A 24,304-nucleotide genomic window follows, 5' to 3' on the forward strand; every position below is an offset into this window, starting at 1 on the left:
TAAGCTATCTCCATGTACGGTATCAAATACGAAATCATATCCAAGGGAACTAACACAGTCACAAACAACACGTACACAGACAATTACAGCACAAGCGCAGGAGGGAAATAATTTTAACTGAACTAGGAAGAAAGGAAACACAACTCATTTTTTATTGATATATGTTGGATGAATCCAATAAAACCGATACAAGTCACGAAAAATCAGACTAGATGAATCCTTCGAGATCACATGAGCATGAGCAAAAGCTTTCGACGAAAGCTGTCCTATAGTCGTGGAAGCAATAACACTTAATAAAGATAGGAATTCAGACACGAGAGGTTGCAGACTATAAGATGTCATCAAATCTCCTTGAACGCCGCGAAGAGGTCACCGTTGATGTAGTCGTTGTCCACAAGACTAACCAAGAAGTAGCTCTTCTGGACCTGAGAAGCGAAGAGCAGCGAAATGTGTAAAGCTTGTGAGGTCAGGTGATGCATTCAGTATACAGGGAGTATACAATGAAATGTAGCACAATGCCACAACCCTATCACGGCTGATACAGTGGTTCAAGTGGCATGGGATAAGGGGAAAACATGCCAAATGGTATTTTAGAATTTAGACGAATGCCTTCTAAAACACTCTATTTAACATGCAAGTCTTATGAGAAATTGGGAGGATAGGAGAAAAGGTGGCATTCAGATCAGTGCAACAAGTTCTGTTCAATTTTATCTACGACAAAATATTAGGTTCAACGCTGAAGGTTTGTGTCGAATTACCTTGTCTAGTATCTCCCTAGATGAGTCGCCCTCAGGGAACAGGCAAGCCCAACCCTTTGACCAAATTTCGAAAGCTTCGTCTTTCCAAACCATAAAGCTGGCTGAGTCAACGACAGTTGGCTGGACTATTTCCTTGCCAGGGAAAACACCCCATGTGACCGCATTCACAGCGTTTGTGGGAATGTTTGAGAATGACTCTCCATCCTTGTTCACGGCAATGTATGTAAGAGAAGGGAATGCCTTGCTCTTCTCAATTAGCTGATCCAGCTTCTCTTTTGAACAGAAGAACTCAAGATAGGCCTTCTGGTAAACATAGCCTCCAGGACCACCCCATCCTGCACAGTAGGATACCAGTAAGCAGGTTGGCAAGGCACGCCCATATAGCATTATACATAAAACCAGACATTAATGAACAAGTTGAAGTTTGCACCTTAAACAGTGGAATAGCAAATAGCTAATGTGTCGATTGTAGTGAACCCAGACATTATGGCGATGTTGATTTCAGGTTTATTATAATAAGGGAGGGGCATATGATTAAACATTCCAGTGAACATTTCGTAATTAAATGTCACTAGTAAAGCTACAAATAAGGTTTAAAATCTTCATGCCCACTACAAACATGAAACATCATAATAATTCTCAATTTCAGATACAATCGACACATGAACTACTGGCATTTTAAGTACTACCACTGTATAAGAGCGCCATGGCAGAAACATGCACATGCTTAAAGATCCTGCTTCCAGTAACAAAAGGAAGAACAAACATAAGAAATAGATTGAACATACCAACACTTGTTGAATCAGATCTCTCTCCATTAACAGCAGGTTGGCTGTTAATGGTAAGGAAGCCCTTCTGGTTAATCTTCACCAATTGGTCGTCTATTATCTTTGTCTCAGGTTGAAGGCCATCAAGCTCAGACCATGGGCTGCTTGTAAGTTTTCCTTGACAGAAGTTCATGAATCGCTGTGTGACAGAAATTGGTTAGCAAAAAAAAAAAATGATACACTCGTATTTATCTATACATAATAAAGATATATAATATATCAAGCAGCCCAGCAGTTACCTCGTTAATGTCTTCAACAGATTTCACTGGAACCGCCCATTCCTCTTGGAGCTTCTTACCCCTCCCACGTGGTCGAGTGAACTGTAAAAGAATAAGAAGGAACGCGTTACTACACACAGCAACAACTTTGTGAAAATTTCTTAACTTGTTATCACAAAAGAACAATTCTATGTAATATGGAGACAAATAATAGACATGCCCGACAACTGATGTTGCACAATCCCACATTCAAGTATTCGACAATTACCAAGTACCAGTACACAGAGGTACTGACGTTGCTAAATCATATGTAAGAGTTCACTTTATAGTTTATAATAGATAAATGTAACTTTTAGTGTGTTTCAAAATACTGCAGACAGCATATTGGGAAAAAATGGTTGAGAACACCAAATTTGTAATTGGAACAGAGGGGCATGGAAGTAACCTGGTAGTCAGTAAGTGCTCCATACGATGGGTTCCGGGAATCACCCCACCGCCCATGTGGGTATTGATCCCAACCAAGGGTCCTTGAAATATAGCTCTTTGGTCTGTTAGCCCTGCTCAGTTATCATCATTCACCAGATTGAATGAGTGTTTATAACAATAAGACTCAATTACCTTGACAAATATTTTTTTTAAACAACTACCAGAATATAGGGCGGACATCCTCCTTGACACGGAAAACATTTGTTGGGGGCCTCCAAGGCAATGACCTTGAGATCTTGGACTCCTCAATTAATCCAAGGTTCTGGATAAATTTTACTTGTTAGAAATGCACCAGACCAAAATACTGCATCAAGTAAGATGTGGAAATTACCATCAATATTCCTAGAGCAGACTTCTCCATGTTTAGTGTGTAAAGGTGCAAGGTCTTGATTCCAGTAGCTAAAATTTTCTTGCACATTTCAGTACCAAGGTGGATTCCATATGCTTTGACCGCCTCCTCGTTATCTTTAATAGGTTCCAGTGCAGCAGTGATCTCAGCTGGTATCTGTTATTAAATTCAAAATTTTCAGTGGCATTCTGTGGGAAACAATGTACAGCACATTGAAGCTTATACATAAATCCATGTCCATTTGAACTATCTCCATGCAATTACTAATCATGGAGCTACAGAAACAGGCTATACCTTAGTTTTGCAGAACCCTGTCATGCGCAGGAAACCTTTGTAGTTATTTATAGGCATTATGCCAGGAACAATGGGGCAAGTTATGCCAATTTGGCGGCAGTCATTCACAAACTTGAGAAAGATATCAGTGTCATAGAAAAGCTGTGTAATGATAAGGTCAGCACCAGCATCAACCTGCAGTGAAAGTGTGCATTCGATAAGAAGCTGACAAAGAACAAAGTTACGCTAAACAAACACCTATGTTTTCTAACAGTTTTACATAATTCCGAAATAAGATCTTATGCTAGACAATGCCCAGGTGATTAATTAATACAACAGAAGATGTTCTCATTTGAATGGAAAAAGTCATTATCATGTGATCAAAGAGAACCTTTTGCTTCAAATAAGCAAGATCATTGCTGTATGCTTCTGGTGTAGCCCCTTCCGTACTTTGTATTGCATCAGGGTGGGCCTCTGACGTTTGAAACAAAAATAAATAAATAAAGCTTCTAATTTTTAAGGTTTAATATCCACTGTATAAAGCAGAAACGTTTTGCTAACCTGGATAACCAGCAACAGTAATACCAAAATAATCACCATACTTGGCTCTAATGTGTTGTACCTGCAATTGGAGAATAGAACGCAGGTTTGAATATAGTGGTGATTTCTCTCAGCAAATAAATGGTTTTTATATACATAATCCTAAATATTGGCAGCACCAATCAGCTCGCCACCATATCCTGGCCTTTCTATCATAACTAATCGAAGAGATATTTACCAAATCAAGAGCACAAGCGAATCCACCAGCAACTTGAACAAATTTGTCCTGACCATGTGGAGGATCACCCCTAAGAGCCAGAACATTTTGAATCCCATTAGACTTTATTGTTGTTAAGGCATCATCAATCTTCTCAACTGGCATATTGGTGCATGTCAAGTGCATCATTGTTTCCACACACACCTGCAAAACAACACCAAAATAATATAAAGCATTGACTATATTTAACCAGTGAAAACGATGTATGAAATATTGAAATTGCAAAAGATACTTTATTTTATGAAATTTATATTGAGAAATATATTGGCATGAAGACATAACTTCTGTGCTCATCTTATGTACAATGCATGCATGGCTCCAAACATTCACAGAAAAACAAATCATTGTTTGTGTTGTGACCATCAGTAGTCACGAGTCCCAGTCCAGAGAACAGATGAAATGTAAGCATCTGATGTATTCATAAATGATAGGCCACTACACAACAACACGATAACTGATTCGCCAATCCTATCAACATCATCTACGCCAGGAGAAAATGTCCAGGTTTACTTGTAGAACTACAAGTCAGCAAGATATGCAATATCTTGCATGGGATCAGCACGGCTGCAAAAGGCACATATTGCTACCAAGAATTTTGTCAAAGTCATCTCTATGAATCCACCCAAAGTCACCACTCCATGTCTAGCATCCCCACCATGTGAGGAAACTAGTCCCAATAGTGTGACACCATCCACTCATCCGCTGATCACTAACCAACTTCTAAGGCAAATTCGTTTCAATCCACCAAAACATTTTCTCTCGGAAAGATCACTCCTAACATTACCATTACCAGGAGCTGGGAGACCAGATATCAGGATGGATCAACTCTACGAGTTACAAACCCAGTTTTCAACCAAATTGCAACCACAACAGCTCAAAAGCTCCATTATCTTAAAAAAAGCACTAATCAGGCACTAAACCGTGTGGCACTTGAACATGAACGGAACCTCATTCTGCATAACTCAGTTGCAAACCGAACTGGGGCTCAAAGTAGGCATTGTTATTTCTTAATCTATCAGCGTTATCGCAGAATATCACCCGACCGATTATCATCCAAACGGCTCTTATATCACCATTTCACAACCTCATCATCCGACAACACAACAGCACGGTCTCAAACAAATTTCGTCCCAAGTATCAATGAGAACTATTGCAGTATATAAACGTGCGCTCGTCTCAGCACAATCTTACGAGACCGAAGCAAACGAGGAACGACTGATGCAATTAACCAAATCTAATCACCACCGAGTAAGCGAAAATGGCATTTAATCGAACACATCCCCTTCTCAGTTCTCACCAAAGCCCCGAACCAAAACCAGCGAATCTAATTGTCTAAACCCATGATCCAAAAGCATCCCACCCAACACAAACATAGCCACTTCCTACGATCCGTTCCGCCACGCCGAACCAAATCGCGCCCAAAAAAAAACAGATCAGATCGGACCGCGCCGCGCGAGAGAATGAGCGATCGAGAGGCGGCGACACCACACAAACACACACACACACGCACAAGAGTACCATGTTCTGCATCCGGTTGGCGATCTCGAGGGTGAGGTCGGCGGTGGATCCCCCGGCGCCCCAGGTGATGTCGCAGAAGTTGGGGCCGTGCGCCACCATGCGATCCATCCGCTCGAACAGGTTGTCGAGCCCCTCCTCCGTCTTGGGCGGGAAGTACTCGAACGAGAACACCGTCCGCCCATCCGCCGCCGCCTCCTGGATCTTCTCGATCACCTTCATCTCGGAAGAAGCTTCTAGAACCTTCTAGACCCTTCCCCTGATGCTGCTGCTGCGGCTTGCGCGGGCAGAGGGGAGGGGACGGGTGCGCGAGTGGGTTTAATAGGAGATCTGACTCCCACCAACCGCAGCCACTGGATGGACCCGGTGCACGTGAGCGCCCGTGCCACTGTGCGGTGGGGCCCACCTGCAGTGTTCGTGTTTCGAGGCGTGGGTGGGGGTGGGTGCAGGGAGAAGGTGGTGGGCTGGGTGCACCGGTCTTTGGTGTCGCTGTCCTACACCAACCAAAATGTTGGGTAAAGGGCACTGACCAGTGACCACCAGTGACCAGTGAGGATCAAAGCTTAAAAAATGAGGTTTTTGGCCCATCGTGCAGCCACTGACAACGTGGGTTTAAAGTGTTAAACCCATGATCAAGTAGGCAATTTTCTGCTGTTCCTGCAATTTTCATGGAGTTTGGGGTGTGGATGACAGCCAGTTTTAGCTGTTTAGCTACCCTTGATCCTTGTTTAGATTCCTGGAGTGTGTACTTCTGCTGATTTGATGACGATGGCACGATTTAGGTGCTGTTTTTGTTAATTAAATCTTGATACCAGTTTCATATTGAGAGGATCATGATAATTAGTAGTAGTACTCTATTATGAACACAATAAATTAGCGCAGTATTTAGGTAGGAGAAGGATGGTAGACACGTTGGACGAGTAAACATGATACTACTTCTACTTACCTTACCAAGTCCTGACAGTTACAACGTGGAAAAATGGCCCCAAGTTCAAGAAAACGACAAACAAGAAGAAAAATAAAAGAGAGTAAATTTGATAAAAACCTCATCTATTATTACGAGGCCATTCCCAACCCAATAACTAGAATGGTATCAATAGCATCAAATAAGCTATCAACTAGAATGAAAAATGATGTGGCAAGTGAATAAATGAGGAAAGAGAAGAAAACCATGTCTTGCATGGGACATGGTTTCTACACAACATCCAAGACATCATATGAGATAAGTAGCATTAAATTTAAATATGAAATAGTGGTGTTTGCATTGGAAGGGTAGTGTCTAGTACTAGTTTCTTGATGATGTGGAGTTTATGGAAACTGTGTCTAACGCCTTGGGTTGGAAATGGCCTGATCATTATAACTACACAAAACCACGTGAGTTTCAGTATGTGCCATATAATCCCAAGTATTATGGTCCTAACGTTTAAAAAAGCCACACTATTAATCATTTTGATTTTGGTATACTGCACTTTCGAATTTTACAACCACATCTCAAATTTACAAGTGCTTTATGCATCATATCAAAATGGTTGAAACTTTAGCACCATAATACGCGGGGTTATGTGTCACGTGTCAAAATGTGTGGTTTTGTACAGCTGGGATCATAATACTTGCGGTTTTACTCTTAATTAATCCAGCCCATTAGGTCGAACAGTGAACATTTTCGGCCCGGCCCATGAGGACGGAACCCAATCGGCAGAGCAAAACGTTATCCGATTCAAAGCCGAGCGGCGTCGCCACTCGCCACCACCTCTCCAGCCGAAGCCGCTCACCCTCCTCCGCCTCCCTCCTCCTCTCCCCGTCGCTCGCCATGGCGGCCTTCGCCACCGCGACCCCCTCGCCGGCGATCTCCGTGTCCCCCTGGAGCATGTCGTCGCTCCGCGCCGCGCTCCCCTCCCCCACCCGCGCCTCCCCGGCGGGGAAGCTCCGGTCGTCGTTCTCGCCCGCGGCGGCGGCCACGGCGGCGTCGGTCGGCTGCCTCAGCTCCTTCTCCGGCCTCACCCCCATTTCGCCTCTCCTCTCCCTCGGGGAAGGTAAAGGAGTGGCATCTGTATTGCCCGCGTGATTTTATTGAGCTCACTCGAAATTGTAGCGTTCTAGTTGTAGGAGATGCGGTTGTAAGAATGGGGTGGATTTGTAAATGGCAAACTAGAAATTAGGCATCTGATAGTATATACCTTCGATGTGAGTTTGGTATAATTCAGAATGTTGGGATAGTGGTGGCTCTAATTTAGTAATGTCTCTGATGTAGATTTAGATATATGCTCCTAGTTATTTAACAAAAACCCTCCACAACACAATATTTAGTGTAATGTTATTTGGTGTGTATATGTTATAACAAGAATGCAAGATTTATTTGTACATTCACTGTAGATTTGTATATGGTTTGAATGAGTATTGTAAGGTAAAAATGCATAGGACAACTTTAGCTAGCTTTGTCTACATAAAACATGTGAATGTGTTACGATCTTATCTACTTCACCTGGAATTTTCATGCCTAAATTTTCTGAGTGAGTGGCACTAAAAGAAGAGGTTAGGTTGCATTTATCCAAAAAATCATATGAATTCTACGGTAAACTCATTCATGGACTATGCTGAATTTATTTTAGAGACTTCAAGCTTTGAGCATCGATTGTTTGGTATTGATGCCCGTGGAAGGATAGTGGCAATGAGACATGGGAGGCGTGTTCCTAAACTTAGCAGACCTCCAGATCAGCGAAAGGCACTTCTGCGCGGGCTGACCACGCAGCTGCTCAAGTACGGAAGGATAAAGACTACCAGGCCAAGAGCAAAGGCAATGAGGAAGTATGTTGAGAAGATGATCACACTGGCAAAGGATGGGTCTCTTCACAAGAGGAGGCAGGCTCTGGCTTTTATCTATGAGAAGCATATAGTCCATGCGTTGTTCGCTGAGGTTGCAGACAGGTATGGGGAAAGAGAGGGGGGCTACACAAGGATCATCCCAACATTTCCAAGACGGGGAGACAATGCACCTATGGCTTACATTGAGCTTGTCTAGGTAAGTTAATTTACCATTACACAAATCTGAAGATATGGTTCTACTATAAGGTTATTTTATTCAGAACTGAAAGGAGTCATTGTTATGTAGGATAAAGTATGCAATGTAAGACTTAATATGCACCATCCTGTTACATGTATTATCAGAACATTACATGATGAAGTACAGAGAACCGCTGTGTTTTTTGTACATGAATGTATTGCCTGAAGATAAATATGCTATTTCTGTCCCAATCTGATACAAAAGACAGATGATGCTGTGGGGGAGTGGCAAGTGCTAAATGAACATTTTTTGTGCTACATGAATCTCTTCTATATGTAGTTGTCTGCTACTCATGAACCTAGGGTGTCTTCTAACTTGTGTCTTATATATATCTGCAGGAGGCCGTTCATTTGAGCGCGCTGCCTAGGTGGAGGGGTCAAGGGAATGCCTTTTTGAATATCTGTTTACATATTTTCTTTTGTAACAAAATGTAGATCATGTCTGAAGTTTTGAACAGTGGAATTTCTATCCTGTAACTACGAAAGCATTGTGCTACATTTTGGAAGTGTTCCTGGCACCATAATCTGGTGCCCTTGAAGTTATGGATTGTTTTCCAGTCAGTTACTATATATACGATATCACAAATGCAAGCAAAACCCCCAAGATGCTGTTTTTGTATACAGTCTTTCCATGTTTCTGCAGTCATGTCCTACAACGGAACATCCTGGCGAACTATATTTTGGTGTTACTACTGTTAAATAGGTTAGGTTCTTTGTTCTCCTGATCATGTCAACGTGGTCAGGATGGCCGAGTGGTCTAAGGCGCCAGACTCAAGTTCTGGTCCTCTAACGAGGGCGTGGGTTCAAATCCCACTTCTGACATAATTTTATCGTCTTTTTTTTATTTGGTTGTTTTGTTTCATAAAGCTATTCCACAATGTTGACGGTCACGGTACAAACTGTACTACACATGCATTGCAATGCCGCTTCTGAAAGTCGTGGTTTGTTACACTGCCCCCATCTGAAAAAACGCATGGGCTCTAGACTCTGGAAGCCGTGCTGTCGTCCAGGCTTGGGTCGAAGCTTACGTACAAAAGTCTCTATCTCTCCTCTCTACTATTATCTCTATCTTCTCTGCTACTCCCTCTGTTTCAAAATATTTGACACCGTTAACTTTTTAGCACGTGTTTGACCATTCGTCTTATTCAAAAAATTTAAGTAATTATTTATTCTTTTCATATCATTTTCAAAAAATTTAAGTAATTATTTATTCTTTTCATATTATTTTGAAAATGATATGAAAAGAATAAATAATTACTTAAATTTTTTGAATAAGACGAATGGTCAAACACGTGCTAAAAAGTCAACGGTGTCAAACATTTTGAAACGGAGGGAGTACTTAAAAAATAAGAGGTGCTTCCATCGTCCGTCAAAAAAACCGGGCGAAAAAACCGGGCAAAAAAACCGGGCAAAAAAACTAGGTTTGTCCGATAAAAAAACCAGGCGAAAAAATACGAAAAAAAAGAAAAATCCGATCTAGAGAAAAGGGGAAAAAACCGGGCGAAAAAAAGTTGTCCGATAAAAAAACCGAAATCTGTCCTATTCCCAAAAAAAAAGCAAAAAAAAACCGGGTGAAAAAAAACAAAAGTTGTCCGATAAAAAAAAAAGCGAACAAAAACGTGTTTCCGTCGTTCGTTAAAAACAAAAAAACAGCGAAAAAAAATATCCGATTCTCAATGTGGCAAAAAAAAATCCGATTCCTAAGTAAGGAAAAAATAAAAAACTGTAAAAAAATCTAAAAAAGGTCGGACTCCCTAAGAGGCAAAAAAAAAAAACTTTAGAGAGAAAAAAAAAAAGTAAAACGGCAAAAAAGCGTGGCAAAAAAAATTCCGTTTTTATTAGTTCTTATACATCTCTTCTCTATCTCTAATCTAATCTAATCTAACTATTAAAAAAGAAGTCAAAAAAAATACGCGAGAAAATAAAAAAGCGTGAGAAAAAGTCAGAAAAAAAGCAAAAGAAAACGCGCCAAAAAAAAGGTTTCCATTGTCCATAAAAAAAGAGCGAGAAAAAAATATTTCCATCATCGGTAAAAAAAAGCAAAAAAAACATGCGAGGAAAAAAATATTAGAAAAAACGCGCCATTTCTAAAAAATGGTTTGAAAATACCGCGCAAGAAAAAAACATCGTTTATAAAAAAATGCCGCTCTAAAAAAACTTTTAAAAACGCTAAATTGATGGATGTTTGGGTCGGATATAATCCATCGTTTTTTTTCTATCTCCTACACGGCTTTTGCTACGTCATCTACTCTCCTGTATCGAAGACCCTGCATATTCTGTTGGCAATTATCAGACTATTTTTTTTAAAGTATAGCTACTATTTTTTATAACATATTATATGGAAATAAACGTGTTTTAATTATTATTTATAGAACAGTGCACAATGACTCTATTTGTGTAGATTTGACCATGCGAGGTAGTGTAGGATTTGATTGATCCTATTATTGCTTGCAAGAATGACATTTAATGATTGAAAGAGTATTTTAGGTTAAACAAGCATCGGTAAGATTGCCATCGTCGAGGTTGGTCCATTACATTAAAAATGTTCCAATTTTCAGATTGTCTTAGCTATAAACAATCTATACAAACATTATCATTGATATGGTTATGCATGAAAAAACGTATATTATAAAATTGTTTCACCCGTTGCAACGCACGGGCATTTTGCTAGTACTTATAAAATAAGAGACGCTTCCTTCGTCCGTCAAAAACAAAAAAAAAAATAGCGAAAAAATAAAAAAAAGGTCCGACTCAAAAATAGCGAAAAAATAAAAAAACGAAGGTCCGACTCCTATTCCTCTCATAAACAAAAAAAAAAGTCCGATTCTATATCCGATTCCCCCTTAAAAAGGAAAAATAAAAGGCACCACTCCTCTCGGTTTGAGTCCGAGATCCCCAGGCACACTACTCTCGGTTTCAATCTATACCATAATATCCCATACATCTTAGTGAAAAAAATTGATGTGTCGGATTGAAGATTTGTTTACAAAAATGGAATCTATAGGTCGAGAGCATTTCATTTTTATATGATTTTAATTTTTGGGTTTGTACTTTTGTATTTGAGTCCCTGTAATTTTTATATTTACATTTGATTCCCTATAATCTTGCAATAAGGTACTTGAGGTTGTTTTTGTTAAAATAAAATGATAAAAGTGAGAGAACAAAGGCAGAAAGGTACATAAAAAGAAAAGGGTGAATAGCTAATATGGTCCCTGAAGTTTCGCTTCGAGCTCAGTTTAGTCCTGGAGATTTCAAATCGTCTAAATAAGTCCTCCAAATTAATACTTTGGGTTAATATAGTCCTTGGACCCAAAAAAGTGCCACGTGAGCATGCCAAGTCATCCTCGCATACAGCGGTATATATGAAATGACCATTCTACCCTTATATACCATATAAAAAAGAAAACAAATGTTTCACACATGTATGATCGTTTTAGAATTGTCACTTACGATTGCTGCAGCCAAAGCACTGATCACATAAATTCCTTTGTCGGCTACCCTTCGCAACAATGTTGGGCCTTGGGTTGGCTTGTTATTTTTTTGTTTGTGTATTTTCTTTCTCTTCTATATGGTATATAAGGGTAGAATTGTCATTTCATTCATACCGCTGCACGCGAGGATGACTTGCCATGCTTACGTGGCACTTTTTTTCCAAGGTTTATATTAGCCCAAATGATTAATTTGGAGGATTTGTTTGGACGATTTAAAACCTCAAGGACTAAACTGAGCCCGCAACGAAACTTCAAGGACCATATTAGCTATTCACCCAAAAGAAAAAGAAAAGCCGCACAAACAAAGAAAAACAACAACAACAACAACAAAAGTCTGTTTCCCCTAAGTGAAAAAAAAGCGTAGATCCGAACGGAAAAAAAAATCGATTCCTATAAAAGGCAAAAAAAGTGGTGAAAAAAAGCGCTAGATCCAATTCCTTTAAAAAGAGAAAAAAGCGATTCCTTTAAAGGCGAAAAAAGTCCGAAAAAACATCTAAAAATGTATGTCCGATTCCCTAAAAAAGTGGCGAAAAAAATGGTTCTTACAAAATAAGAAGCTGGTTTGTATAAAATAAAAAATGCACGTGAGAAAAAAAATAGAAAGGGCGAAACAAAGTCTGATTTCTAATCAGTATATATCTCTTCTCTATCTCTAAACTAATCTAACTATTTAAAAATAGAAAATGCACGAGAAAATAAAAACTGTTCAAAAAAACGCGTGAAAAAAGTCAAAAAAAACACAAAAAAACACTCTAAAAGGTTTTACATCTTCCATAAAACAAATAAAAAAACACGCGAGAAAAATTATTTCCATCGCCGGTAAAAAAAAATTTTAAAAAAAACATGCGAGGAAAAAACTGTAAAAAAACGCGCCATTTCTAAAAAAATGGTTTGAAAAAACCGCGCAAGAAAAAAAACACCATCTATTAAAAACAAATCGCTCTGAAAAAACTATCAGAAAAAACACGATGGACGTTTGAGTCGGATAGAATCCATCGATTTTTTGCCATCTACTACACAGCTTTTATTTCGTCACATATTGTCCTGTATTGGAAAAAAGCAAGAAAAAACATTTGAAAAAAAACAAGAAAAAAACACGCGAGAAAATGATTGTTAGAAAAAAAACATGCAAAAAACACACGAGAAAATAAAAGAAAAAAAGGGGTGAAAAATATGGTTTTCATCGACAGTAAAAAAAGAAAAAAAACATGCTAGGAAAAAACTATTAGAAAGAAATGCGCCATTTCTGAAAAATAGTTTGAGAAAATCGCGCAAGAACGTTTATAAAAAACAAGCCGCTTATCAAAATACAAACATTGTCATTAACATGATTATGCATGAAAAACGTATATTATTATTAGAATTTTTTCACCCGTTACAGCGCACGGGCATTTTTGCTAGTCTTAAAAAAAAAGGCTTACGTATATACTACATCCGTCTCAAAATATAGGAACCTTTTTTCCAGATTCATAGCTAAAAATGCTTACATTTTAGGACGGAGGAGTACGATGTGCCCCAGGCCATGCAAATCCGTAGTCCATACGACCATTATATGCTGCACGTACAACTCCACGGCTCTTCCCTCCCGACGACGATCAACGCCGCCGATCGCCGCTAGCTAGCTTCCTAGATCACAATACTACTGTTGGCACTGCTATTAGCCAGTACAACTAATTACAGCACTTGCATTCACAGCTCACCAGTCTGCAATACATACAAGAGATCTTCAAACACAGGACTGACTTGTGCTCTTTTTTTTTTTTTTCAACAGTGAGGCTGAAAGCCTGAAACTGCTCCGGCCGGGGCACTTCACTTTGGCCTGCCGGTCGATCACCCGCGAACTCCCCTAAGTACCACGAGTTTAAGTTACTAACCGTCCGTCCGTCCCTATCTTATCCGTGCAGTCAAAAAAATTACTCTGCAGTACTAGCCCTTTTGTTTTAAATTGTCATTTACTACTATAACATCAAATTAGTTTTATTAAATCTATAATTTAATATATTTTTTTAAGTATATATGTCTTGTTTTGAAACCGCTCCAGTCGCCTCAATTCACTTTGGCCGGCCGGTTGATGACCAGCAAACTCCCCTAAGTACCATGAGTTTAAGTTACTAGCCGTTCGCCCCTTCCTATCTTATCCTTGCAGTCTAAACACGAAAAACAATTACTAGTCCCTCTGTTTCAAATTATAAGTCATTTTGATTCTGGTCAAAATCAAACTATTATAAGTTTAATCACGTTTGTAGACATATATACTAATATCTATAACATCAAATTAGTTTCGTTAAAGCTATAATTTAATATATTTTATAGTATATCTGTCTTGCATTGAAACTGCTCCAATCGCCTCACTTCGCTTTGGCCTACCGGTCGATCACCCGCGAACTCCCCCAAATATCACGAGTTTAAGTTACTAGCCATCCGTCCGTCCCTAGCTTATTCCTGCAGTCCAAAAAAATTACTAGCCCCTCTGTTTTAAATTATAAGTCGTTTACTACTACAACATCAAATTAGTTTTATCAAATCTATAATTTAATGTATTTTTATAGTATATATGTCTTGTATTGAAACCGCTCCAATCGCCTCAATTCACTTTGGCCGGCCGGTCGATGACCAGCGAACTCCCCTAAGTACCATGAGTTTAAGGCCTGTTTGTTTCAGCTTAAGATTACTGTAATATAGATTATTGAGCCAAATTACTATAAGCTAGATTATAATAAGCCGATATATAATAATTTGTTAGCTATTAGCCACCCAATAATATAAAAAAGCACCTTTAGAGTGGATTACCAGATTATAGTAATCTGGCTTATAGATTGTAATAATCTATCATAATAAGCTATATGTTTATTTTAGCTTATTCCTAATAATCCAGATTATAATAATTCTAAACTGAATCAAACAGGCCTAAATTACTAGCCGTCCGTCCCTCCCTAGCTTATCCTTACAGTCCAAACACGAAAAACAATTACTAGTCCCTCTGTTTTAAATTATAAGGGCATCCACAATGTACTTCAAAACCAGTCCATAGCCAATAAAATAATACATTCAGCTATCTAACCACATTGTGGAAGTAGTCCATAGGAGAGAAATAACAAAAGTCATCCATAAGCATATGGGCTACCCATATAGAATAAAATATGTCATTTGTCTCTATTTCCTCTCTCCTCCTCATGCTACTTACTAACCATATACATTGTGAATGTTGCAATAGTTAAAATCCACAAATATGGGTCCCATCTATATGGACTACTTTAGCTATATACATTGGTGTTGCCCTAAGTCGTTTTGATTCTGGTCAAAATTAAACTATTACAAGTTTAATTATGTTTGTAGACGAATATAATAGTATCTATAACATCAAATTAGTTTCATGAAAGCTATAATTTAATATATTTTTATAGTATATCTGTCTTGCATTGAAACTGCTCCGATCACCTCACTTCACTTTGGCGATGACCAGCAAACTCCCCCAAGTACACAAGTTTACTAAGTTACTAGCCGTCCGTTCATCCCTAGCTTGTCCCTGCAGTCCAAACACGAAAAAAATATATTTACTATACTTCGTTCCATCCGATCTCGCGTCTTGACTGTGATCAATTCGAATCCATTCGTAAGATTCGTGACTAGTACCAGTAAATGTACGCTCGATCTGACGTCGGATCGTCGTAGGTGCGAGCGAAAATCGGATGCTCTGCCGCGCCGCGCCACGCCACGCCACGCGCCACGCCGGCGCGCACGTTCGGCGACCGCGAGCGCGCTACATATCTTTGTCTCCTCGATCGATCTCCTCGGGCGGCGCCACCACCCGCCCCCAGCCAATTTACGCGCGGCCATGTGCGCGCCACGCCGCGCCGCACGTGCGCGTCGCCCGCGCAGGCGCAGGCGCAGCACGGCGCCACGGCGCGGCGCGGCGAGAGAGGGAGCGCGCACTGGGCGCGCCAACGTGCGCTGCCTCCCGGGCGCGCGGTATTAACGCGAGTTCTCCAACCAATGCGGAATCCTATGCTCGGATCGCTGCATTGCTGCAGCTGCTGCTCGATACGCATCGAACGCGCGACGCGACATGCCGCATGGCTGGCTGGCGAGCGTGTTCCTGCCATGGTTTTTTGGCTGCTACGGTTTGTCGCCTAGATCATTGCTCCCTTGGCCCACGCGATTCTCCTCCTCCTCCTCCATCAACCATAATTAACAACAGTTAAACACTTGTTAATTAGCACTAGCACCAGCATTGGCACTTTGGCAGACAGCAGAGTCCACTGGTCATCATGCTCGGGTCACCTGATGAACCCATTTCAGACGATCGATTTGCCAAAATCATGCATGCATTGGCTGGCTCATGTTGATGTTTTTTTTCATCAAAATAATGCATTAGCTAGGATTGATCGGATGTTCTCCGTACGGTTGTATCACCTTGATGTAAGAGATCAATAAAGCTTTCATTATCATTAGAGAGAGCATCAACGGAATGGTGATCAGCTGAGCATACGCATAGTATGTAACTAACTGCTTCTGAACACTGTTCTCCTGTGGCTAGAGTGGTAGACTAGTAGTAGTAGACTGACACTGTAATTTTACTGTCAGATTTTAACTGTACTCTCTGTTGCAGATCTGCGCACCAAGAGATTGCCCCCTCTGCACTCTCTCTTTCCTGAATTATGGCTCAAGAACAGAGCATGCATGGAGCTGCAGGGCGCATGTGAAGGCTGATGAGTAAAGCGAGAGAGCTGAAAAGGGCAAACACTAAAGTTGATGCCCCGATCACAGCATCCAGCTTGCCTGGTTTAATTTCTTCTTCATCACAAATCAAACACAACAACATGTTTCGTTTCAGGTTTTCTTCACATCATTCTCATTCATCTTTCCTTTTTTTTACTGACTTACCAGCAGATGATGGTAAACAGTAACACATGGAAGCGTTTCGTTTCAGGTTTCAGAGTTTCAGTTTCGCCCATGTCTACTACTACTACCAGATCGAGCATCTGAACTCGACAACGCATAAAACAAACGAAGGCAACAGGGTACATTCACTTCAGGTCCTCAAGTGAAGGGGTGAAATATTGATAACCAGATCACAGCACAGCTCACTGTGTCTCCTGGGGAAGTGACTTTGCCACAGTAGCTGATTGCTGCTGCTTTTTTCCTCTCTCTTTTCCTCTTCTTCTTCTGCTCTTATATCCAAACACTTTCTTGTTTTTCTCTGGGGATACTTGATAAGACATTATCTGTTGGCTAGCATGGTCCATAGGCTATGTATGTGTACTGCAATGCCAATTATATGCGTGCATTTCTCCCATCTTGTTTTCACAGTCAGGGAAACAATTTATTCCCTTTTGGTGTGTTTAGTATCATCATAATTGTGGCATTTTAGGGAACATAGTAAGTAGGTCCATCTGCATTGAGTGTACATATGAAGCATAATTAACATCTTATTTTAGATAGAGTGACATGATAAGGATTTATTGTTTGGTACAACCTTCCTAGAGCCAGCTATTGCTAATTAGTAGTTTCTATTGAAGAGCATCTTTAGATTTCTTTTCCTTTGTTTCAGTTTGGTTCCCTCTGCAGATAATCTTCCAGGAGTATATTATTATATTTCTTAAGAATGTTTCATAGTGTTATTTTATTTGAAACAGTGACAATATCGTTTTTTTCTACAGTGCAGCACCCACCACACAATGACTCACTAGTAGGTCTAAACCTCTACTTCTACTGTTCTACATCACTGATAGGATCTTCCTCATGTGTACTGACAGTGACAACCTTGTTTTTCCCACCAGCTACCGACACATTTTGCCCCAAAAAAAAAAACAAAATACTGAGCATTTTGTGGCCCTGTGTATATTATTGTGCAAACTAGTAGTAACTGAAAACTGTCCCTATTATTGGTTGCTTGAACAAATACAGTTCAAGAAGCTAGATACAGTCTTAGTCATGACTTATTAGTCATTAGGGTCCATACCATTAATAAATGCTTGACAGCCAAAATTGAATTGTCAGAAATACCTGTAATATTGAATGAAGAGCTTAAAAGGAGAATTTGGATTTGACTATAATGACAAAACAGACAGTTTGGAAACAGCAGCATGAGGATTTGGCTTCTCCAAAATTACCAGGTATATCACACTTAAAAGGGACAGAGCAGCAGGTTTCTTTCGGTATATACCCAGTTCTTTTACTCTTTTAGAGTTGTCAAACTCACACTTTTGCAAGAATGTCCTCCTTGTCGACCATAAAATTGCAAAGCTATACAATGTATTTGCTATATATTTATCATTAGTATGTCATGATTATCTTTAGGAAAAGTTAAATATTGAAACATCAAAGCACGACAATACTAACATGCTTGCCTGAGTTGTAGCTTTGCATGACCAAGAAATTTAATCACAGGGGAATATGTAAATCCATATTTCATATTTACAGGTAATATAATTTGATCCTCATAAATATAGATACTAATGATTTCTATAGTTCCTTTAATAGAAAATGTATAGCTATAATACATCCACATCAAATGGAAGTTATATTTTCATTATCTAAAAAAATATTTTTTTAGGCAGGTGAGATTCCCCACCTAATATCGGCACCAAATGATATGTGACGACATAATAAACCTTCATTTTCCTTGTGATGAAAAAGTCTATACACCATGACAACTAACGTATAGATATGGACAATTGTATAGCACGCAAGCATGAATGGCGGTATTTTTTTCGCCCGTCATTCTTGTCACCGAGATTTAATAGCGGCGTCTTTTAAAAGAGAGTTACCTAAATATATCAACGAAAATTAATTCTCTGCATAAACATTTTAATAAATCTATAATATCATGCGCACGTCCATGTTAATGGCTCGATCACATATACGAAACACAAATACACATTTCATACACAAAAAATCGTAAAACAACGATATTATCTTTCTCCTGAAGCGGACATGACGCGACCCGCGGAACTGATAAAGAGAAAAGAGAGCGACATTTTCCACCCCTCCCCTTTGATTGTTTATCTCCTCTTTTTTATGTGTTTTCCCTTTGTGTTTTTTTCTCAATCATGTTTTCCATTCCATTGGGTTTGGTGTCGTGTTGTGAACCTTTGTGGTGTTGAGAAAGAGTAGAGGAGAGAACCAAAAGGGTTTCCAGAGCGGCAGCGGCTGCCTGCTTAGCTGCTGCTGATGCTGCAGGCTGCACCAAAGCAGCGAGCCTTTTTTTTACCTCTCCTACTATACCACCACCACCATCTCCTCTCCTCGGCTTCACTTCTCGCCTCTCCTTGTTGGCACGGGCGGCGATTGAGCCCGCGGCGGCGCCATGTCGGGGCTGTACAGCCCGGGGTTCTCGCCAGCGAGGAACCTCTCCCCCCAGATTAGGAGCAACCCGACGGATGTTGATAGGTAACTCGGATTCCATTTCCCGTGTTTCTTGGCTTTTGTTGTGCCTTTGTGTTCTTGGGCTGATGAAGCTGATGGTGTGTTGTGATTGGTTGGTTGGATTGTTCTTGCAGTCAGTATCTGGCCGAGTTGCTCGCCGAGCATCAGAAGCTGGGGCCGTTCATGCAGGTGCTGCCCATATGCAGCAAGCTGCTGAGCCAAGGTGAGATCTTTTCTTCTTTTTTTTTTGATCTCCCCTCTTCATCGTTTCTCGCTGTGCGACGAGATTTTTTGTTTGGTTTTGAGAGAGGTGTTTCCTTTGCAATCGATGAATTTGGGAAAAACTTACATGGCTCCGATGCCTGAATGGGCGCTCGCGTTTGGATAGATGGCATTGGTGGTTTCTTGGCTCTACTGCACTGTCATCTCTGACGCATGAGCTGCTTGGATGGCGTTCTTGTTTTAGATTTGTGTTGCGATGTTACCTCAATCGGACAGATTGGATGATCAGGCTTCTGCTTATAATGTTGCCGCCTGATGATTGCGATGATCGATCTGTCCTTGATAATCTACGCTGGCGATGTTGTAGAACGATCTTCTTGGCTGAAATATCACCAATCATTACATCTTTGTCTTAGATATTCATCTTATCATTCTATTAGTAAGAATCATATGTTTAATTTAGAGTTGATTTTAACAGTAGGATGTAAAAACAGTGATGAAGCTCGTGGTTTGTACTAGTGGGCAGTGGTAAAGGGTTTCTATGGACGTCAAGTCGTCACCTTATTATGCTTATCTCAATCACCATCAACCAATCAATGTACATTACCATTTGCCAGCATGACGATTTCAACATTTTTAGACAGGCCTTGACATAATCAGTTTTAACATTTTTAGACAACCCTTGACATAATCAGCCGTACTTGATATAAGTGATTTTGGTACTAATAATTTTAGTCATCCGCAGACCGAACCGTAGAACACTCTGCTTGATATACAGCACCTTCCTTGTGCTAATGCTGGAAAAATTATAACTTGCAACTGAAAACCAAACGCATTTTCTTGTTTAATCAGGCTATACCACTGTGTCAGGTCACTTGTAGACCATGACATATAGGATTGTTATATATCATCACATTATAGCTTGAGGAATTTTCTGTCTTCTTCATTCAGAACATCAATAATTGTTCTCTATAGTTTGTAAGTGGTGATATTGGATCAAATCTTGCTTCACAATGCGATGCTATTCGTTTAGATTACCCTGTAGAAACTATACTCTGGCCATCTGTATACTGTAGGCCTATTGGATAAGTACATACGAAAGGGGTTAATATTACAGGTTATTGCTTCTGTTATTGAATCATGTTGGGTCTAGTTCTATTCATATGTGCTTTTAGTTACCTGTCTCCTGTGAATGTTTATCCATTGTATAATGAACTATCATTTCTTCTCCTTTTCTTGAGAGAGGATGAACTAGCATTTCTTATCTTGGTTCTGACAAAAAAGATTTAGTAGCAATGTCCAAAATTCTGACTGTAATAAACAACTTGTATATTCATTCTGACCTTTATGCTACTCAGAAATTATGCGGGTATCAAGCATTGTCCACAACCATGGATTTGGTGATTTTGACAGGCATCGGTTTAGAAGTCCTAGCCCTATGTCTTCGCCAAACCCAAGATCTAATCGCTCTGGAAATGGGTTTAGTCCTTGGAATGGGCTACACCAAGAGGTAGGCATTCTGCAAAACTTATTTGCCATCCAATGCATCAATGTATTCTGAGCTTAGCAGTTTATAGTACACTAAAGCCAATAATATGGTAATTCTATGGAAAATTCACTCCCACTTTTTTCTAAGACAGATTGGCTGCTACTCATCATGCAGTGCACATGTTCAAGATGATTTGTCAAAAATACTGATAAAGCATTATCCTTGCCCTTTTTGAACTATGTAAAAGAGATTAGGTTTTCCTCAAGGAACCAGCATGGATTGGCAGGGAGCACCACCAAGCCCTAGTTCTCATGTTGTAAAAAAGATTCTGCGTTTGGATGTCCCAGTTGATTCTTATCCAAATGTATGATACCTCCACTTCATGTGTTATATTAATGTTAACAAAGAATAATTCTTGAGATCTTTTAATTACTTATTTTCCTTTTCCTTTTTTCCCAGTTCAATTTTGTGGGACGCATTCTAGGTCCTAGAGGTAACTCTCTAAAGCGGGTGGAAGCATCCACTGGCTGTCGTGTTTTCATTAGAGGGAAGGGTTCCATCAAAGATCCAGGGAAGGTAATAGTTTCTGAAGTTTGATTTGCATGCACTTCTATTGCTTCTTGAATCATCAGGATATTATTATGCTAACAAGTAGTTACAACAAACTATGTTTTTTCTTAAGATAACAGTAGCATCTTACAGTACATTATTAAAATATTGCTTAGGTATGCAAAATTTGGGTTAAACTCCTGTTGGTAGCACTTTTAATTTCAGTAAGTATATAGGAACTGTCTTCCTCTGCAAGGGATTTCATCTCCCACCAAGCTTGCTATTTTATTACCTTTTCACAGTCCAAATACTGTAATCCCTGTAGCATACAACTATAGCTTACATGGTTGGGGTTTTTTCCCCAATCATTTCGACAGCATACTGTACTTGTAAGCTTCTATTGTAATGATCTTTTTTCCTAATCTTAATAAGATTGGTCGACCGAACTTTCGGCCGAGCCGGCAAAAAAAAAAAAATGTTTCATCCTGCTTAGCTCATACCAAAGTTTTAATTGCTCTGCTTTTGCCTCCTCATATGTGCTTCGTCCTCTTTCTTCATAGATTCTACTGACCTGCCTAGCGATCAAGCTCATATATTTCCTTCCATTTTTCTTTGAAGGAGGACAAACTCCGTGGAAAGCCAGGCTACGAACATCTGAGTGACCCACTGCACATTTTGATAGAAGCTGAGTTCCCAGCCAGTATCATTGATGCAAGATTGAGACATGCACAGGAGGTTATAGAAGAACTGCTAAAACCAGTGGTGAGTAATTTGCATACACCCTATTTGTGCAGGCCTAGAGTATTTTTGCTAGTCTCCTAGGGTAACTGAGTGCAAAAATGATTGATTCCCGGAGAACCCAAAGAAAATGTGATCCCCTTGGTATTGGTTTGAATTGTTAATAACTATTCTGAATGTTTTCCTCCCCTTCATACTGGTCCTGAAATGTCTTCACCCAAAAGATAGCTCATTTCTTTTATCATGATTATTTACTACCAGTCTCCAATTGCTTCTCTCTGTTTTATTTTGGAAACCCATTTCCTTTTTCACATGTTCTGTTCTGAACCTTGTGTTACATAATTGCTTCTTTCTCCAGCAATCCTTTAATTTGTAATGAAGTTTTCGTATGCCTGACTAAACGAAATCGCATCGGCTTCTTCTGCAGGATGAATCACAGGATTTCTACAAAAGGCAACAGCTCAGGGAGCTGGCAATGCTAAACTCAACCCTGAGGGAGGACAGCCCCCATCCTGGGAGTGTCTCTCCATTCAGTAATGGCGGTATGAAACGCGCGAAAACGGGCCAGTAGAGAAGCAACTCTACCACCACCCATTTGAGGTGGTATCCAGGTGCCTTATGCCCTTAAAAAGGATGGCATTGGCACACCTTCAGGCAATGTTTGCCATGGGTGTGTGTGAAGGAAGCAATGCAATGCACCTTCACTAGATGGAGTTTGGTATCAGTCAGATTTTCGCCTTCAGGCAGGGGAAAACTTCAGGGACAATGACAATAGTCGCAGATCGTCCGGTCGATCCACCTTTGGTTTGTTGTAAGGTCTCAAGAACATTTGTTTTATTTGTTATTGACTGTTAACCCTAGTATGTGGTGCTATGGTAGGTTATCTCCATGACAAGCTAGAGAAGGCCTGGGATGTGAGCCTTTTTTTTTCTTCCATTTACCCCCCATTTAGGTGTTTAATTCACCTTGTATTATATCCTTTCACATTTATGGAGCTGTGAAAAATAAAAGAAGGATGAAGGGTCATCCTCTTTCTTCTGCCTTATAGTATGTCAGTATTTGGTTTAGCTGTAAAAATATTCGAGGTTATTCCTCCCTCCAATTTAAATTATTCTAGCTTTGTCCTAAATCAAATAAACTTTGATCACCAATTTTCAAAAATTCGTACAGTTCAACCTACTAAGATATTTGTTTCTAGATTCGCCATAAGAAATACTTTCATATTATATATTTCATCACATGTTAAACTATACGAATTTCTAGAAATGATGGTGCTTAAGGTTTTGAAGCAGGAGGAGTAAATGCCATGAACTTATGGAATCCAATATGGTCTGTCAAACCCACACAGGCACACACACAGTGTTGATGGGCCATGGTGGTTTGATTTCCAAGCTTGATTGAGTTCATGTTGGCATGGCTGGCCCTGGGTCTCCTCCAAACGCGCGGCATCCTAAGATGAGATGATGTCCGCTTGCTGGGGCACAGGAAAGCGGTGAGACCACCAGGTTTTCCTGACGAGACCACAAGTTTTGCAACGTCATGGTGGTGTTGCAGAGCAGAGGACACGAAAAGAAATGATCTCAATTCTCAAGGGGCAGCTCTGTCAAAGTCTGATGGATTTAGGTGATGGCAATAGTTGTCCCTGTCAGGCTTGGCCATCCATGATGCCAACAGAATATGCTTGCATTAACGGTAGTATATGACTAGCTCAGCAAATTGAGAAAATTTTCTATATCTACCATAGTGGAAGCAGTATCCAGCAGTATGTGCAGAATACAGATCCCAGTTAGTGACAGATTGCTGCTCAATCCAACAATGAGCAAAATCAAATCAGTTGCATATGCAGGAAACCAGCACAATATACTTTTTTTTATAATATAAAAGTATACACCATAAACCAATACATCAAAATTACCAGCGACGTACTGAAAAACCATGGTGCAGACCTGAAGACCGAACATGCCAAACCATGAGCTCAAATTATTGGACTACAGATTATCAGGCACACCAACACAAAAGACATTCCACCCACCACATATGTCAAGAAAAGGTGGGAATATATTTCCAGACAAAATATACTAAGCTTAACAAGATTACGAAAAAATAAATTAAAGACCACATGCTAGTATAATTAATACTCAAAA

General features: G+C 39.9%; 3 protein-coding genes and 1 non-coding gene across 4 annotated transcripts; 3 read left to right on the plus strand and 1 right to left on the minus strand.

Moving 5' to 3' along the window:
* Positions 1-130: 130 nt before the first annotated feature.
* On the minus strand, positions 131-5,535 carry LOC127765657 (probable methylenetetrahydrofolate reductase). Its single transcript, XM_052290596.1, has 12 exons — positions 5,247-5,535; positions 3,690-3,872; positions 3,473-3,533; positions 3,303-3,385; positions 2,933-3,106; positions 2,621-2,794; positions 2,451-2,551; positions 2,249-2,360; positions 1,825-1,905; positions 1,547-1,724; positions 759-1,093; positions 131-425 (listed from the first exon to the last, which is right to left on the minus strand). Exons 1-12 carry the CDS (start codon positions 5,463-5,465, stop codon positions 342-344), a joined length of 1,785 nt encoding a protein of 594 aa, XP_052146556.1. The 5' UTR covers positions 5,466-5,535; the 3' UTR covers positions 131-341.
* A 1,428-nt stretch (positions 5,536-6,963) lies between these two features.
* Positions 6,964-8,871, plus strand: LOC127765663 (50S ribosomal protein L17, chloroplastic). The gene is made up of 3 exons (XM_052290605.1): positions 6,964-7,276; positions 7,853-8,262; positions 8,643-8,871. The coding sequence occupies exons 1-2, from the start codon at positions 7,054-7,056 to the stop codon at positions 8,260-8,262; spliced, it is 633 nt and encodes a 210-aa protein (XP_052146565.1). The 5' UTR covers positions 6,964-7,053; the 3' UTR covers positions 8,643-8,871.
* A 170-nt stretch (positions 8,872-9,041) lies between these two features.
* On the plus strand, positions 9,042-9,125 carry TRNAL-CAA (transfer RNA leucine (anticodon CAA)). Its single transcript has one exon. It is a non-coding gene; the product is annotated as a tRNA-Leu (tRNA).
* A 9,752-nt stretch (positions 9,126-18,877) lies between these two features.
* Positions 18,878-23,203, plus strand: LOC127767075 (KH domain-containing protein SPIN1). The gene is made up of 7 exons (XM_052292290.1): positions 18,878-19,186; positions 19,297-19,385; positions 20,743-20,894; positions 21,121-21,237; positions 21,333-21,449; positions 22,041-22,184; positions 22,588-23,203. The coding sequence occupies exons 1-7, from the start codon at positions 19,104-19,106 to the stop codon at positions 22,729-22,731; spliced, it is 846 nt and encodes a 281-aa protein (XP_052148250.1). The 5' UTR covers positions 18,878-19,103; the 3' UTR covers positions 22,732-23,203.
* Positions 23,204-24,304: the final 1,101 nt, after the last annotated feature.

The sequence above is a fragment of the Oryza glaberrima genome, chromosome 3 (assembly GCF_000147395.1).
Source record: "Oryza glaberrima chromosome 3, OglaRS2, whole genome shotgun sequence".
NCBI classification, from domain to species: Eukaryota; Viridiplantae; Streptophyta; class Magnoliopsida; order Poales; family Poaceae; genus Oryza; species Oryza glaberrima.